The sequence below is a fragment of the Microchirus variegatus genome (genome assembly GCF_963457635.1).
Source record: "Microchirus variegatus genome assembly, chromosome: 7".
Lineage (NCBI taxonomy): Eukaryota > Metazoa > Chordata > Actinopteri > Pleuronectiformes > Soleidae > Microchirus > Microchirus variegatus.
The window spans coordinates 9,457,361-9,476,339 of NC_139808.1; the positions used below are offsets into that span (position 1 = coordinate 9,457,361).

The window sequence follows — 18,979 nt, forward strand, 5'->3', positions numbered from 1 at the left end:
TTGAGGAGTTTTCAGTTGCTTGGAGAAGTTGGGTTTTAAATGTAAGCCAGTTTGGTGGGGTCTGCAGACGGGGGAATACAAACCAGATAAGTATCTTTAGAGACGGTGCTGCAGAGGAAAGGAGACGATTCTCTTGCGACCGCTAGGCAAACCGACACACAACCAAAGACAGTACGGGTTTTTACAGATTCTCTGTTGGCTGGTGGCACGAACAATGAGAACCACATTAAGCTTTGAATGAACTTAGTAGTTCTACACTGCAGTTGTTGGAACACTTACTGTTAAGGACTATTACTCGCGTACGTATATAATTGTTATTATTATTATTATAATATGGTTAGGCTAAAGTGATGTTTTTTGAAAATCCTGAATCATTCGAAGCGTCTATCAAGTACAGACAAGAATTGAGTGCCCGATGTTGTACTGATAAACATTCCCATTTCTTATAATACCAGGGTACACTGATAGGAAATAGTCCAGAATTGTATCATTCGGTCTTTAAAAAAAAAGTGTAATATTTAATATGTTTATAAAACAGTGTTTTTGATCAACCAAAAGGAATAGCAGCTTATTTAAAACAATTGTATTTAACTACAAAATGTTTTCCTTGTTTCTGCATTGTTTCTGTATTGTCCTGTAAAAGACAGAAAGTAGACATTTCTGTTGCTAATTTAACAGATTTAATAATTATATAATAAATAAAAAACAAACGTTTAATTTCAAAACTCACAGACAGGCAAATCTACTGCGGTCAGTCAGTCTCGCGAGATTGATTTGGAATAAACAGACAGCGTTTAAGCTGTTGGCCACAAAAACATAGATGAGGGTTTAGAACTCGCACAGCTCTATTGGACTCTGTTTAATCAGCAAACTGCTTCTCTGCATTTAAACAACTTCCAAACTGACATTTCCAAGAAGAAGAAGAAGAAAAAAAACCTCTGGCAAACCACAGAATGCATGTCGATATCCTACAATGTTGGAAAGGCGAGTGTGGGCTGCAGCTCTCTTTTACTCTGACATGGTCAAGTTCACAAAAATATTTTTGTTATTTTGTTAATAGGTTCGTTGCTAGTGCAAAAACAGTCAAATGCTGACAGGAGCAGAAGAGTTTGCCGTGTTTTGTGGATCAGCATTAAAAAGGTTTGGTCACAAAATGAAAAAAAAAACATGGCGAAGTTCCATTAAACAGTTTGTATATGCTGTATCAAAGACTTCTGGAACCATAATCGCAATATTTGACGACTGTTTCGAGAGACTGTCTGTATTTGTGCTGATTCAAATGTGAAATAAAAAAGCATATCTAAAAGTAGAGCTCAGCCAGACGATTTTACAACATGTATACATCAAATCCACTCCACTGCTGTTTCAACAACACAGCTATGACACTTAACATTGGCTTAACATTGAAACCACGCTTATCTACACGGTATGAGGCTGTTGCAATGAGTGGCACACAAAAGCAAGGATTATAAAAGATCATCTCCTCTTATAAAGTTCCTGACCCCAATTTACACATAAACCTTGGAGAGGATGATGGTGGATGCAGATCGCATGATCGCAGTGATGTACGTGCGTAAGTGAATCGAGGCTACATTAGGAGAAGAGGTATTAGTGACGTGAGTGGATGGGGGGGGGGGGGGGGATAGCAGCATGTTGGTTTCAAACCAGAAACTCCAGACAGTGGCAAAGACGAGTCACAGGGACAATCACAACTCCTCTTTTAGCAGCCTTAAAAGGGATAATAAATCTATTAGTCACCACAAGAATTTGAACTGCACAGTCTGATTCATGTTTGGCAAAGAAAGCGGGAGAGAAAGGAGATGATACAAGAGATGCCAATGATAGTGCAACTGTTTTTTTATCATTATTATACACATCCATTTTGTTAATTAGTATTGTTAACTACACAAGGTTTATAGAAAAATTAATACATTCAAAAACACCAGACTTATTGTGTTGTGACCCTTTTTTTTTTTTACTTCATCACTGTTATTTATTATCTTTTTTTATTATTATTTTCGTCAACGTCATACTCTTGGATAATACGAGTAAATAAATCACTTCATTAAAATACAGTCAATAATTCAAGCATTTTCAGGGTACGGTTAAAGCACTCAGTAATATCTAATTGCATATTCACATTATGTTCTCTTTTACAGCCCACTGGGCCAAAAGATTGCGGCTTTTTAACCTACATTTTTATGCAGTTGACGTGCAAAGTCCGTTCCTCTGCTCTGTGCACGGGATTAAACCTGCACGTGGCATCATGAAGGAAAAGAACGAAGTGTGCTGAACGCAGAGGGGAAAAAAACACACAAAATTACTGAATGATTTATGAGCGGCGATCAATTACTTAACTAATTTTGACAATCCATATGCTTATTCTCCTCTGGGGAGTCGTAATAAAATGCATACAGCATGCTCAAGTTAAGTAAAGTCATCTGATGAACTTCACCATTGGCCTTAAAAGCTACTTATAAACCACTTTATGGCTAAGCGTACAGTATCTCACTCTCTCGGCGATATCGCTTGCTTGGATGTGTCTCTGTGAGCGCGCTGTGTAGCGTGATTGTCGTCGTATATGTTGGGGTTTGTCTGGTAGAAAACTAGAGCGGCGGCTCCCTCTCTCTATCGACGCTCCATCAGTGCTGAGGCATCCTGTCTGTCTGCGTGACTGACCTACACTGGCAACCACCATATGCGCCCTTCTTAACACCTTCTGTCACTGTCACGCTGCACGTCGTGCAGAGCGGTGGTCCCTGTCTGACCCTCTGTCAATCGCATCATTTATCTTTCAGCCCACGTATCTTTAGCGATGATTTAGCTGATGATGTAGTCGTCTGAATTTGAACGTTTTATTTCTAAATATGCAGGTGTGATTTATTTATTTTTTTCTCCGTTTTCTGCGGTAATTATACTGTATCTCGTACCTTTCAACGAAAGACTGAATAATTACAGTTAACGGATAACTTTCACATCCCTTGTAGTTTCTATTTGCAAACTTTGGAAAATGTGTAGATGCCGGAAAGGACACAGGTGTTTTTTTTTTTCTCAGAGCGTGGGGTTGTGTTTTGTCATAATAAGCACTTTTGTATGAAAAACATCGTAGGTGTCGGGTGAATGCTTTTCTTGTCATTGTTTTGTTATTTATTTGTTGCTATACAAAGTCGAGACTGCATTTTCTGCACCAAACCCCCCCCCCCCCCGTCCCTGTGGTCAAGTGAATAACACGGTAAAAGCAGGACCAATTAGATTAAAGGCTAGATTAAAACTACTCTCCATGATACAAGCAGATAATAAACCATGAAAGCCATGGTATTGCTATGAATGAGTCACTGGCTTTGTTTTAAGTGGCACCCAGTGCTAAAATCAACAGTGCAGCAGCCACGTTTGGCTGGCTGGTGTGTTGACACATTCTGGCAGTCCCACCTGGCTTTGCACCAGTGCTTTTCACACCACAGCCCAGTGGAGCAGCACAAGGCCCTGGTAGCCCGGTTAGAGTCGACCTGGACAATTTGGACAATAATTAAGTCATAAATCTTCCCTAGGCCATATGAAAAGGCTGCACCCGATTATACCCCCACACCCCCCCACCCCGCCCTCCGAGTAAAGTGGTTCACTTCCACAATCAGCCGGTTCCCCTGATAAGGAACCAATTCTGGCTCTTGACAGCATTAGCAGCAGACGCCGCGGCTCACCTTGAGTTAATGAAATGCCTAAACAAATATGTCCTCTAGAAACTAATATATCCAGTCACTATAGAATGCAATATGGCATACACATGGGAGGGGATGAGGATCAATCTTATTTGTTGCGCAATGCTGAATTACCTCCTAGACTACTGATAGCTCTCATTCAAGTAGGAGATAATCTCTTTTCAATGCACTGATGTTGATGAAGTCGGTGAGCAAATAAGTGGCAGTCGTTAGTTTGCGATTACTGCTTTGCCACTTCATAATCTAAAGCACCAGTGTCATCTGTATACAATAAGTGTAGGTTTAATGAAAAAAAAAAAGAAGAGAAAAGATTGTGCTGGTTCGTACACACATGAATGACATATGGTGATGACTATGATTTCCACCCAAGCCTCACTTAATCAGAACCATGCTATTTAACCGTTACTGGCAGCTTGAACACAGACTAGAGAAGGATCACTTGAAATCAGACACATGCTAACGTGTGTGCAATGTGGGAACATAAAAAAAACTATACTGTTATGCTCTTGTGTGCGTCTATCTCGCCACATGTCCCAGACTGTGTCAAAAAGTCAAAGACGGCGGGACGTAGTGCTGCAAATTCATTTTCAGCAGAATATTTTTTTTTTTCTCTCAGTGAGACTCACAGCTCCAGAATAAGCACAGAGTACGCTCCGGCGGGCACCGTGAATGACAGGTACATACAGAGGGCACTGGTAAACACACAAACAGGGTTTTTTTGTCCACTGGAATTTGTCTCATGGTGCTTGATGGCCAATTAACCTGTCACTGTCCATGCACTCAAAACAGCTTCCATTATTTGCTGCCAATTTGCTTTATTTCACAAAGTATTAATCAGACAGCAATAAAAAAAAATCCTGAATAACATATCAACCCCATTCCTTCAAACTTCAATCAAACTAAAGAATTAAAAATATATGCATCGTGCTTCATATCTACTTGGATAAAGCGAGTCCTTCACTGAAACGCACAGACATGCAAATGCTTTAAATGTATTATTAATGGTGTGCATTACTTTGTTCTAAAGAACATTTGAGCATATTTTTATTATTATTATTATTATTATGTGCATATGGCTACTCGGTCTTCAAATAATATTTCAAGAACACATTATGTTGCAACTCACCCACAGTGTCTGTGGCACTCAGCCACCAGTCCATTCATTTGTAATGAAGATGTAAATCTCCCATAGAGCAGGTCACAAATATAGTCAGTATTTAAAAAAAAAAAATTAAAAAAAAGAATTGGGTGCTATAAAAGCCAAATACATTTTATTTTGGACTATGCAGTATATTAGTGATTAAAAAATAATGCACATATTGACCCATATTCTTGGTAACGAAGACAGCCGTGTGACTGATGTATGTTTTCAATAGTTCTGGGCAATGATGGAGCTCCATGTGACACAGGAATGATGTGACGAATGTGTGTCTGGCTTATGTTGTACAGTCTAAGCTTTTGGTTCTTAAAAACACTGTCATCGTTACTAACTTTATCTCAACTAAAACATTGTCAATGGTATAAAAGTGATTGGTAAAGATGCTTGTCATAAAAATCATACGACGATTATTTTAACATATGTCGCGATTGTGATAAGATTGATAATTGGTGTGACTAAACTATATTATATTATTTGCGATCCTGTCATTTTTCCTTAGAAAAAAAATCCCAACAATGATTTAACAAAGCAAGTTTTGCCATACATTTTTATCATAAGCAAATTACTGCAGGATCTTTAGGTCTGAAGACAGTTGGACACTTATTTTGCGATCAACTGTGCAGCCCAACTGCATTAAACCCCACTGTGTGTGAGGCTGGAAACTTGACCACTTTCTCACCCACAGACGCAGTTAAATCTTTGGAAAAACCCAAGACACGGTCTTAAGTTTGCACCATCAGTGTCAAACAGAAGGCGGCGGATTTGTAACTCTCTCATTCTCATTCTGCCCATTTAACGTCACACGGAGGCTAACGTTTTATAGACAAAGCAAAACCAAAGCAGAGAGCTCGCATGCGACTCATTATTTTGGAGGCACGTTTCAAGGCTTTTGAATTTTCTACACAAAACAAGTTTTGGGGGATTTAGTCATATGCTCATAAAATGAGCTTAAATGCCATTCAGCACGCTATCTCCTTTTGTGTGGCATTACAGTGTGTAATCAAGCACTGCACTTTCCAGGGCAATCAGGTCTTTTATCACAGAGGAACTGTCGCTAACCACCTACAGGGTGGGAGGATAAGCCCCGAGGGTAACAGAGTTGTGGTGGGTGCTTGATTGGATATGGAGAGCGAGAAGTTTTTGCTCACATCTCACACCACACTCTCCTCCTCCTCCTCCTGCCTCCGCCCTTCACACCAACAAGTCACACTAGTTAAGACCACAGCCACAAGAAATCACACGCCATCATGGTGGCTCGCTCACTCAATTCGTTTACTTTTTTTGTTTGTTGCTTTCATGGAACACCTCTGCGCTGGTTCAAGCTCACTAGAGAACTGATTAAGACACGTCCAAATTTCAAAACAAAGGATTCTCACTCTCAGTGTAACGGAGACGTGCAGGGCTGCCTCAGGTAATTAGGGGTGACACGATGTTTATGTAACCTCCAAGCCCCCACAAACCAGATGCAATTATGGGCTCATGGTCCCCGTGACCCCAGCCCTGTAGCGTGGCACCGAAAAACTGCAATCCCGCGTCCCAGGAGCGAGCCTGGTTTTTCCAGGGTGATGGGGGAGGGGGGGGGGAAGGTGGGAAGTAGGAGTGGTACAAACAAGAGTTGAGTTCTTTTCACAGTTCCAACTGACAGGAGCTCTCCCCGTCTAATCCAAAGTGACAGGCACTTCAGTCGAGAGGGCGCAGAGTCCCTCAATTTCCGCCAGGACCCCTCGGCGGGGAAGCAGAGAAGCCATGGGGTTGGGGTGGCGACTTATTGTGGGCCAGTGAGAAAGAGCGGGGCAGGGGCCTCATTACAACGCTTAACTGCACTCACAGGCCCTCATTAACCCACCACACCAGTGACTCAAATCAAAACAGACAATAAAAAGGGGTCACCGTTTGAGCAACAGCCTCCATTTTGCGTGACTTGGACTTTTAGCGTTGTAACTCAGTGTTTTATGAAACTCAAACAGACTGCTTTAGAACATGGAGTTTGTAACAGTGAGTCATTTTAAGTGAATTATTCCCTTTTAAAATGCATTCATTTGACTTGTTTTCACTTCCTATTAAACTGCAGACGTATGGCCATGTGGGAATTTCAGAGGGAAGTAATGAGACAGTAAGAGTGCAGTTGGAAATAAAAACCCACAGTATGTCTGCCGTAAAAAAATAAGAGACTGCCACAACTTGTTGAGTTTTAAGTCAGATGACCGGCATGTGCGTATCTCGTTGACGAGATGTGCAAAGTTAAAGCTCAGCCTGTATTTCCAGTGTTTCTGAAGCGTGGCATGCCCAATGATGTGTTTCATAAAGACAATTAAAGAGCAAATCAATGCTGCTGCCTCTGTGAAATAAGGAGAGATGAGGCAGACTTCAGTTGCATTAGAACGCAAAGCTCCAGTAGCTTTAGAATAAAGACAGAAGGTTAGATAATGTTTAAGAAAAGTGCTAAAAGTAAAACCAGTTGTCGTGCCTCTCAATATACTGCAACAAGGACCTTAAACCTATTTTTTTTGCCTACTATATGTAGTTTTTTTTTTTTTTTTTCTCCACAACCAGGTAGGTGGATGAGAGCTGTAATCACAGAACAGTAGATGAAGTAGAGAGACACAGGAGTAGCAATCCAGCTCTCTACACCACAGTCTGAAAAACCTGGTGATGAGGTCATGCTGTTAAGACCAGCAGGCCGTCAAAATCATCAGGCTGTCACATCATCAGTGGCGCTCTCCTTCCCATTTTAGAGTCCTTCATCTGCATACATCTCCATACAGGAGAGGAGCGTAGCTGACTTAGTGGAGGACTGTGCATTATGTGCTTGTGGAGCAACGAGTGCGCTGGAGAAGTACGGCACAGGGCAGAAGCTACGCGGCACAGAAATAGACATGATAAAGAGAGACGAGAGGAGAGGAGAGAGGAGGAGAGAAACACATGGGTAATAAAAAAGTGTAGAAAAAGACAGATGGGCCCACTTACCAGCCTGGTTAGTGGTAATGTTGACTGAGGCGTACTGAGGGGAATACGGGCTCTGATCTGACACCCCGTTGACAGCCTGCACCTCAAACGTGTACTGCGTGTGGGCCAGCAGGTCACTGATGTAGACCCGGGGTTCTGTTAGGCCCAGCTGACGGGGCAAAAACTGAACGTTGTCCCCGCAGCGGGTGCAGCCCCCGCGTCCTCCGCCACAGCTCTTGCAGATGATGTTGAAGACGACGTCCTCGCGGCCCCCCGAGTCCCGAGGATGAATCCACTCCAGCATCACGGAAGTTTCGTTGACGCTGGAGATCACGTTCTGTGGAGCTGAGGGAACAGCTGAAAGACAAACGGAGACATGTGGGTGAGAAAATCTCTGCGTTAAAGACGACTCTTCCATATGGAAGATACATTTATAAATCTCTCTTGCTGGAGGCATCATGACTACACAGACGCGCATTAGTGGGGGCCAAAGCAGGCGAACGTCACTGTTCATCAGTGTTTGTACAGAATATAAATGTAGACTCTTTGTCGTCAAACCCTTTGTTTAACAAACATGAAGAGAAGCAACATTTTCACAATTGCTTGATTAGCTACGCTCCTCTCTCCTCTCTGCCTCTTTCTTTTATCAGTGGTACCTGCAGCCATCGCAGCAGGAGTCTGTTCTTCTGTGTTTCATTTCCTTGTTTTTTTTAGAGAATTTTAAATGAAGTGGCAGAGCTTTTATGTGTATTTTTGCATCCATGGAAGGCATATTTTTGAGACGAAACACATCTCAGCAAATCAAAGGTGTAGCCGCACAAGTGCATGAGTGACACTGTGGGTTTTCATATCATTACAGCGTTTGGGGGGGATGTCACCAGGAAATATTTTTGGACACTCTTAAAGAAAACACTGGAGATAAACGTTTTTCAGTCTTTCATTTATAATCTTTTACGCCACACTATATTATATCTTATGAAGCATAATGTGTGAAGAGGAGATAAAATACACACACTTAAGTTTCCTTAAAAAGACAGTCCAAGACACACTATTACTATACTATTTAACAATATCTGAAACCACAGAACTTAATTCCAATTTTAAGTGTTATTTCAGAACAAAAAAGAAAAACAGCTTAACTTGGTCTTACGTTAATGCAAACCAAAAATGAGAGGAAATAAAAATTTAATAAACATGGTTATGTATCTCAGGTAAACAAAAATTTTTACTGGAGCCAACTGTAATCTACCATATAATAGCCCACAATTAGGTTACTTCTTCCCTGGTTCCACAGCCTAATTTTCCTTCATAAACATCTCTTTTCATGAGAGTCAAATGTTATAGATTTAATTCCTGATTTTCCAGTAAACTTCAATCTAGGAAGTTGTAAATATCTACATATAACAGCACACACTCTCAAAGAGTTCTTGCTTTTTTATCAGCTTCAGTGTTCTAATTTTGTGATGGAAGCTGCGTTGCGTCCTTGAAGACTTAAATAACCCCTACACAGGAGGAGAGAGAGAAAAACCCACAAGCTCACTACGATAGCATATAGCCTCTTTGAGGTCTGAGCTGACGGCGTTTCAAGCTGGCAGTGCCTCTTCCCTCGGGAAGCCCATTTACATGGTCTCCTTTTCCATGCTGGTGTCCACTTTGTCAAGTGTTTTCTTAACATCGACTCTTGACAATTTTCTCTTGGAGCGTTGTATAGTGTTACTGCAGTGGAGAGAAGCCCACTGTTCCTCCCAACTGCTGCATTATTAGCAGCATAGCGTTACGGGGTGGAAACTTTCCTCGTGTGAGTGACAGGACATACAAACTGTGACAACAGTTTTGTTTTTTTTGAAGTCATATACATCTAATTAGGGAACACGTATCCTGGAGGATTAATGAGATAAACAACTCTACTCCGCCCCAACATCCTAAATTTGAATTGATAACTTCTTATTAAACCTCCTTTTAATTGGCAACAATTAACACACATCCAGCTCTGGAAGGAAGCCCACTGGAGTGCCCTCCTTGGTTGTTTCTCATACATGAAAACATAACTCCTCCTTGCTTTTTCTTCATGGGTAGGAGGACTAATACTCCCCTTATTAGCCACTGGGACACTCTGATGGGCCCATTTGCTTGCATTAATCAGACCGGGCCCTGCTTCGCTGAAAACGGGTGACGTGACGCCGCTGCTTTCTCATTCACAACAGCTGCTCTACTCCCAGAGCCAGGCTTATGCAAATCTCCTTTGTTGGAAACCATCAAATCTTTTCCCCTACTCTCTTGCTTTCAACACATGGAGAGGGAGAGGGAGGAAAACACACTACTAAAATGTTGAAAGGGGGCTCCTTTTCTTACTCAACCGTTGTGCTTTATTAAGACTACACTCTATGCACGGACGCTCCGTGTTTTCTCACAAACACATAACCTCTCCCTCTCTTGCTCTCCTTCTCCTTCATTTGTAACCGTCTTCCTCATCACGCTTTCACCCCTCCCTCCACCCGCTCACTTCTGCTTTAGTCGATCCTTCCGTCTCTTTTTCTGTCTCAACCTCGGTGTCGGCCTCAAATTCAAATTCAAACTGCTCCATTGTCATGACAAGAGAGAGTCTCGCCCAGGCTCATTCTCCTTCCTTGCCCCCCCCATCACAAAGCTGCGCGCCCTGGCCCAGTAACCTGTGCACTGGGCCTGGAGTACGGGCTGTGTGATGTCGAGGAGAGGGGGCAGCCGAGCCTTGTGTGTGTCGGGTCAGACCTGGGGAACGACAACACTTTGGGCATGTCAGCAATTGTGTTCATGTGAGAGACAGCTCTGACAGGGCGTCTCTGTTTGGACTCAAACAGACTACGACTGTCCTTTGATCCGGGGGGGGGGCTCCTCTCTCTCTCTCTCTCTCTCTCTGTCTGCTTGTGCATGTGTCAAAGAGTTCATATCTTTTTTAAATCAAAGAGTCGTGTATTCAACATAACACCAACATTAGTACAATACGTACTTGTGCATGGCATCTGGAGAGGATCGGAGTCGGTGCGATAGTAGCCGCTGCGGCAAACACAGTTGATGGCGCCTTCGCTGGTCGTACGGCTGTTGATGGGACACTGCAAACAGGGCTCATCTCCTTGAGTTGGCTTGAAATATCCTGACCCACATGCTGAAAAACAGAGGAAGATAAATGAAATTAAGTGAAACAATTATTCATATTTCATAGTATAGCCACAGGAAATGTTTGTCTAAGAAACTCAATCCATGAAAATAGAAAGATAAATGTTTTGATTTAAAAAAAGAAAAAATCTGTTACAAGAAAAGTTATCAGAACAGAAAAGTGGTCCAGCATGTTGATGTATATAGGTGCAACCCGACATATACAGCAGTGAAGCTTGCATGTGAGGAAGCCCTCCGCTGATATGGTAACGGGAAACAAGTTGTAAGTTTTCTTTGAATTATTCAACATGCTCTAGTCGCCTAAGAAATCTCTGAAGTGCCGTGCTTTCTGTTAAGAGCCCTTTTAAAGGTGCTCTCTCTCTCTCTCTGGAAACCTGGGAGGAAAGTAACATTCATGATAAAAAAAAACAACGATGAATGCAGCCAGAAATGCCATTAAATTCACTATATGTGCAGAGAGTTCAGGTGAATCACAGATTGTACCGGCGCGGTCGGTGCAGTGATAAAAAAAAAAAAAAAATCCCTTTATCTTCTCCTGAGTCACAGTCCACCTGAACGTACACCCAAAAATATTAATAATAATAAATAAAATCTCTCCATGTTGGGCAAAAACCAGCTACAGTTTTGCTTCAGGTGATCCAGCTCCCACCTGCTCCCCAGAAAAAAAAGAGAAACTAAGAAGCAGTGTGGAGAGAAACAGAGGTGTAGGAAGTGTAGCAACATGAAAAATTCACACGAGATGCACTGCAGCTCTGAAGTTCAACACCCTCAGGTCTGACTGTGCAGCAGTTTTTATTTAGTAACAGTGTAAAGAAAACATTCAATACTAGCTGCCATCCATTATTTCCCTCTCACATATTTTAGTTCTGTCTAAATTAAATGTGCTTATGTTCTTGTGACGTTTTTTTAATCCACTATAAAAGCTCGTTTTGATCACGATCATATCATGTGCTTGTAATATTCTAAGTGCCTCATTCATTATAGGAAAAGCTCCTTCCATTTTCTGTTTCCACAAACTTATCATAGCCTTACTGCAGTTTTCTGCACTATAAAGCAAAAAAACACACACACGCAGCCATTATTTCATTCTGAGGCTGTTTCAGCAATTACGACTCAACTGTAGCATCTGGAATGTGGAAACATCTGCAGCTGAAACTTCCATTTAAAAAGAGGGTAACTCGGCAGAAGGCGGAATGAATCCAGGTCCAGTCTCGGTGTTTATATTGGATAGACACATGCCTGTGTTCAGAGACCTACAGGCCAGATCCTTAACACACTTTCCCCTTCTTGTTACTCAAAGTATATTACTCACAGCCTTCAGCCTCTAAGTGTGTATGACGATCCTGGAACTGTGACGATAGACACTTCTCAACAGTGTCAGTGAGCAACGTGTCAAATTACAACTAAATATACTCGGCAAATAAATACATTGATTGGTGTAGCGGAAGTAATGTGTAATTGCCAAAGCAATAGTGGAGTTTGGGCACATAAAGCAGTAGTTTGTTTAAAAAAAATAATCAGCTCTTTTGAATTCAGCTTGTCTAACAGATGTATTATCAGACCATGCTTAAGTGAAGCACCACATGTTTACAAAGTGGCAACGGTGCTTTCTTGTAACGACAAGCATGAATGCCAGAGAGAGTGTTTAAATAAAAAAAATAAAAAAAGTAATCCATTATATCTCTTCCCAAATATTAGCCCTGACATGTTTTTCTTGCTCCGTGATTGATGCGGGAAAAGGCTGTGGGTACAGAGCGAAACATGAGGCCTGGACCATTCACACTGCCAGTCAACACCGCTCTGTGAATGAGGCCCAGGCAACAGCTATGTGGAGAATTGGGACTGAACCTCGGGCAGCACAGTGAGGTCTATGGGAGAGCGGGCGCTCTGAGGAGCAACACCAAAGAAAGAAGCATAAAGAGGCAGCGGAGGGGAGGGGAGCAGAGAGAGAGAAGTGTAAAGATGGAGACAAAGAGATGGTGGGGGTTTGTAGAGGTGGGGAAGAGCTGTGGGTGTCTGCATGGGGAGGAATGTTAAAACATTTTTACCGATAAGCACTTATAAAGCCACATGCTGCCGAGTGGCTGTACTTAAATAATCCGATGTTAGAAGGCACACGGGTGGGTAATGCAAATTTCCCACAAAGCACCACAAACATACAGACACATTCCTCCTGGTGACCGTGCGTCTCTTCCATTTAGTGTGCTAAATTAACATAATATATGCTTTTACATTCACATTTGTCCTAAAATGCTAATTAATTGTATATAAATATAAATATACATATACAGTATGCTATAAATGCACCATTTTCAGTATTATTATGATTTATTTCCAATTAATTTATGCATTTTCTTCTCCATTTGAAAAATCCTTAAATGTCTATTCCAACAGGAAAATATGTTAATTTTAGACAAAACTGGCATATCTGCTTGCATAATCTCAGTTTTGTGCCAGATCATTCAAACACTGCCAAACACTAAATTAACTGCAAAGAAATGAAGTAAGTGCGTCACTTTTTTAAGTATTTATTTGTCTTTGACAAGGCGTTCTCATGCGGTAAATTGAAAAGTGAGACAATCAATGAAAGAAAAGGTATTTTTGAAAAACATCCTGCCTGTTACCCTGTGACGCAGTGCTATGTGTCTTGACACGACTCTCTGCTCTGCCATGGTAAATATTTAGGGAATTTCCAGTTCATACCCAGATGACAGATTTTAAGAGTTGGGAAGTCGTCTGGTGTCAGATGTAGAGAAGCAAAGACGTGGAAAGCTGTGATTAAAAAACAGAACGGAGCTTTACTTCCCTACCTCCCTGCCTGCCCAGATTGCTGCTGTTGAGCTGTTTGATCACCAGCCTGGCAGTCTCGCACAGCATTCCAAGGCTTAGGGCTGTTTTTTTGGATGTTTCCCCAAATATTCAGATATCCCTTTTGGCTGCATGAGTTGCATTTTGTAAGAATATTCATTGACAACAGCTTCTTCCGTAGTTCCAGCACCCTATACTCATTAAAGAGGAATACGAAACCCTGCTGCTAATAATATAACTAATGTCACAAAGTAAACACGCTAGGGTTTTGTGTTATCAGATATCTGTGGACTGCAAAACTGGATCCTGGAAATGTGACAGAAAAAGTACAAAAGCCACACAGAAAAGTTTTTAAGGGAATTTATAAACACTTCAAACTCAATTTGGTGGGTAGCTGTGTCAAAAGGCCCAGATCACCCTCAAATTGGTTCCAGAGACACAACAGTCATGTACGCTCACTAAATCTACGATTTAAAAAAACACAGAAACCCATACAGACCAACTATTAGATTAACCAATTTTTGAATAATACCCTCCTCAACATATACATTCCTAACCTCCAGCTGCGTAGTTATGTCTTCTTTATGACTTTTAATAAAATATAGTGACATTAAGCCTTTAATTAGGCGGTTTGAATAAAAATAGAACTGTGTGATATATGAGAGGTAAGTTACTACTGGGGTGCTAGTCAGTTTTTACAGCTGGTAATTTGCTGGTTGTTTCAAAGGCTTCTAATATAGTACAGCAAGGGAGATTTATAGCGCACTGAGGGTGAAAACCTGGAGTTAAAACCACCTGAATTCTACAGAAGTCTGCAGGTCTGACAGTGCAAGTACCCATGTGTTTGAGAGATGGACCAAAGACAGGGAGGAGTATTGTTTTCAGTGGCGATGCCAATGTGACCAGCCATCCTCGAAACTCTCTTTAGGAAGCTGGCTCCTGTGATCGCATCAGCAGTCGCAGACACACACACACACACACACACACAGCACATAGGTAGCTGCCAAATAGAGACTCTGCATTTGACATTTCCATCATGGCTGCCTGGGTGCTGCACAGTCAAAACCAGATAATCAAATAGCTGATACCTGGTAATTCAGCCAAAGGCCACATTTATAGAGTGAAAAACAAAATAACAACACCCGTGGCAACCCCCTCAGGGTTTTTTTTTTCACCCACCATCGCTCATCTAACCAGCCAACAGAAAGACTCTTTGTCCAACAGTCTGGGGGCATCACACCCCTCTGCCTCCCCCCCCCCACACACTCTTTCCCATTTCCCCAGTTCCTCTTTTTCGGGATCCAACCCACCCCCAAACCTGCTTTATTTAATGAACACACCATTAAAGAACAGGCAAGGAAGACAAAGCCAGGCAAGGTGTGAGTATGTGTGTGTGCGTCAGTGTGCGTGTTCAGGATGTGAAAAGAGAAAAGATGAGGGAGGTAAAAGAAGGGGGAGAAAAAAAATCAAAGGTAAGGTGCTAGGTTTTGTGAGCACAGCAGGAAAAAGTGCTGAAAGCAGTGAAAATGGCCAGTGTCAGAGGCATTGTGTGTGTATGTGTGTGTGTGTGTGTGTATATGCAGGGTATTTCCCTGTTTTCCATTGTGACCAAAGAGGCTGCTGCAGTGAGCCACACACGCATATTTGGACCTATGTTTGCTTTGGTACTGCCTGTAAAAACTATTCATCTGCATCACTGCTGCATGGGCAGATCAGAGGCTATCGTAAAAAGAGGTTTCTTTTACAAGATCAACCACTGTGTCTCAGGAAATTAGATTAGGACAAGCTGTCAACTTTTGCAGAAGTTTTCACATGACCTCCACTATTCTGCGACCACAACTGCAGGCTATCCGCCTTTGAACCGGTCACAGCTAACTAAAGCTTAACCTTGTGAAACGTCAGTCACACGGCCACAGATCAACCAGAGGAGAGCAGCCGTGAGTTGTCTGTCTGTTCCTGGGACAAGGAAGGCAGCCTGTCCCCCCACCCCGGTCTGCCTCGGCACTTCCACGGGGAACACAAACTTGCACTGTTTGCAACACAGGGTCTCCGAAATTCAATTAGGACCGCGGTCCTGCTCGACATCTAATTCAATCAGGCTTGTGTGAAACCTATTAGACAACTGGTATTCGCTTCACCCCACACACACACTGGCAAACAAATGAGATATTCATTTCCCCCTCTGGGTTTCCATGTCTAGTGCAATTAACGGGTCCGGGACACTGTGTGGCTCCTCACACTCCGTAAGCCAAGACAATGCCATTGTGTGAAGGTGGCCACTGATGAACTACAAGGTGTAAATCAGGGCTGCTTTCAAACTCTCCAAAGGTTGTTTACGAGGATTCATTTCTTAAAATAAAAAGAATACAAAAATCACCTTTAGAATGTTCAGCATGAAACAGGGCTGTACCCCTGCGTTACCATCCACCTAAAAATAACGAATAAAAAATAATAAAAGGGGATGCAGTAACTTTCATGGGCTGAAATAAAAAAACATTACAGACACTTATTTTAATGATTAGGTACTGTTTTTAACTCTATTAACTTAAATCCTGCCCTTCAAGCTTTAAAAAAATGACTTTGAATCAGAGATCAGAGGAATTTGGTGACTTACCCAGAAGTAAGTGATTGCCCTAAAACTGCCTTTAAACTTCTGTTTGCTAATCCAGACATCTGGTATACATGTTACATGTGTGTATGTGTGTGGCAGCAAGTACAGGACGACAGTGGGATAACTGGGCAAGTGACTTTTCCCTCTGTGTCCTTTGGCATGTTTTGCTCTAAGCTGCATCTCCTCTACAGTTGTCACAAAGATCATACGATGACACCCACACATCCACAGCAGCTTTCTCTGAGACAGACAGATTAGGAGCCGCTGTGAGCAGCAGATTAGCGGGGAAATATGGGCTACCTGAGCAAGGACGCAAACAACACAAACAAACACGTGACACACACACAGTGTGAGAGAGAGAACTCATTATAAGCTGTAGTGTCTAACTGTCGCTGGGTCAGTAATTTTGATTTCATTTGATATGGTTTGGATGAACTTCTTCAAAATTTCTAATTTAAGAAGTTACTGACTGTGCCTTTAAATATTAAATATATTTAAAATATATTAAAATGAATTGTTATAGTTGCATTTCTTCATGAGAATGTGTACACGAGTTCCTATTTTGCCTGTTGCAGCTGGGGCATCATTTAGCGACGCACCTATAGGCGGCACATGCTGAGGGTTCCGTGTCTAAACCCAAAGGGAGAGATTGTCGCGTGTGTGTGTGTGTGTGTGTGCCACTGTCAACGGTGCTGCTTGTGTGCAGAATAAACTCTCCAGAGCCTCTGGTGTGGCTGATTCCACGGATAGGCACTCGCTGAACTTTTGAAGTCTGCTACTTAACTTTGAAATACAAACAAATGTCTGCTACATTCAAACAATTGTCAAATGAGTTGCTGATTAAGCCTTTTCGGGGTCCACACGACTCTCTCTGGTGACAGTCTGTGTGACTCACTCTGTCGGTACAGCAGTGTATTGTGTTTGTGTCTGTGGCAACGTTCCTGCACTGCACTGCACACACAGTGATGCATCGTAGGTCACGACTGAGCAGGCGAGGCAAAAGACGCACACGCACACACCAGAAGCAGAACAGTTTGACAGCTTCAAGAAGCATCCGTGAAAAGTTTTAGAGGTGGATTCACGACTAAAAAAAATCAACCTGGACGTTCACGTCCGTGATTGTCCGTTAATGAAAACACAACACAGCTGCTGCTGCTGCCGCACTATACAGCTCCACTATACACTATGTTTAAAGGCGCATATACAACACATAACTCACTGAACCACTAGCAGAAGGTAGGAGCTGTCTCTGCCTGTGTGTGTGTGTGTAAGCCAACAGTGCTTTGATGGGTAATAAAAGTTTCACACTTGAGCTTTAATTAAATGTTTTTACAACGCATATACCATACATCCACATATAAATAAGCAACGTGCATGTGGATAAATGCTGCTAATGAAGCCCACCTGGCCACTGCAGAGACTTATACAGTATATGTAGCACACACACACACACATACAAGACTGACCAACACAAGGACAGAATAAGTGTGAAGCTCTGCTCAGAAAGTCAGTGGCAGCCAAAAATATCCCATAGGGAAAATACTGTATTAACATATGACAACTGGTATAAGCTCGTTTCCCCACCTGCAACTGACCTGATTTCTCATTGTGTCAAAGATATCAAGTGAAAGCTGTGTATTTCAACATTTTCACCTTTTGCAACTTCATGTTTTATTATTAAAACGTTCAAAAAAAAAGGACTTATAAGGAAAGAAGTGTGGCCAATGAAACATCCGCAAACATAAATCTATTTTTATTCATCTTAAGTCTGTAAAGAAATGCAGATTGTAGTTTTCCAAAGCCCCAAAAGACACAGTTTAACTAATGCTGCACAGATGGCAAAATTCTGGTCCAACAGCAATACAGATGTTTTCAATGACAATTTGGTAGATAGTCAAGAGTATAACCTTTATTTGTGTCTTGCGTCTTTTGAATAATCACTAATTCAATCATGCATATTTATGAAATTACCTTTACTACTTTATTCTTCTCATTGTGCAAGAGGTGATGTTGTCTTTGAGACTTGGCACTGCATCAAATGCAGCACTGTGTATATCATTCTCTTCTGCAATGACGATCTATTTTACTCTAAATGCAAAAGTAACCGTTTTAGATAATTGCATCCTCTTTTCAATAATTTATTCAATTAGAAACCCAGATAATTATGTATCTGTATTGGTAAATGACAATAGGCTGATAACAGGCAACAAGGTAAATATTGATGTGCAAGCTCCGTTAAACGGCACACCTGTAATTATACATACTTTAGATAATGAATGAGACTATTATCTTTCCATTAACCAATAACATAATACATCTAGTCATACAGACACTACACAAAGTGAGACTATACATACATACACATCCTGCCACCTAACTTCTAAAAAAAAAACCCCCACTTCAGCCAGAGATAGTGCGTCACTGCCATGTGGCAAATGTTAGTTTGATTCAAACAACACTGGCAGAGTGATTCTGTTCGAGACCACAATGCTCTCATGGTGATCATCAGGTCATAAATACCAAAGGGGGGAAAAAAAATCAGTGAAAACTATCTTAACCACAGCATTTCCATACTGTCTGATAACT

At 41.7% G+C, this 18,979-nt stretch overlaps 1 protein-coding gene across 2 annotated transcripts in view; it reads right to left on the bottom strand.

The window, feature by feature from the left end:
* ephb2b (eph receptor B2b) overlaps positions 1 to 18,979 on the bottom strand; it is a gene marked incomplete at both ends in the record, with an annotated part of 111,271 nt that overhangs the window by 22,738 nt on the left and 69,554 nt on the right. For both annotated transcript variants that reach the window (XM_083892091.1, XM_083892090.1), the window contains 2 exons: positions 7,843 to 8,178; positions 10,808 to 10,963. In XM_083892091.1, the coding sequence (XP_083748217.1) occupies positions 7,843 to 8,178; positions 10,808 to 10,963 (492 nt within the window). The remainder of the gene's footprint in view (positions 1 to 7,842; positions 8,179 to 10,807; positions 10,964 to 18,979) is intronic.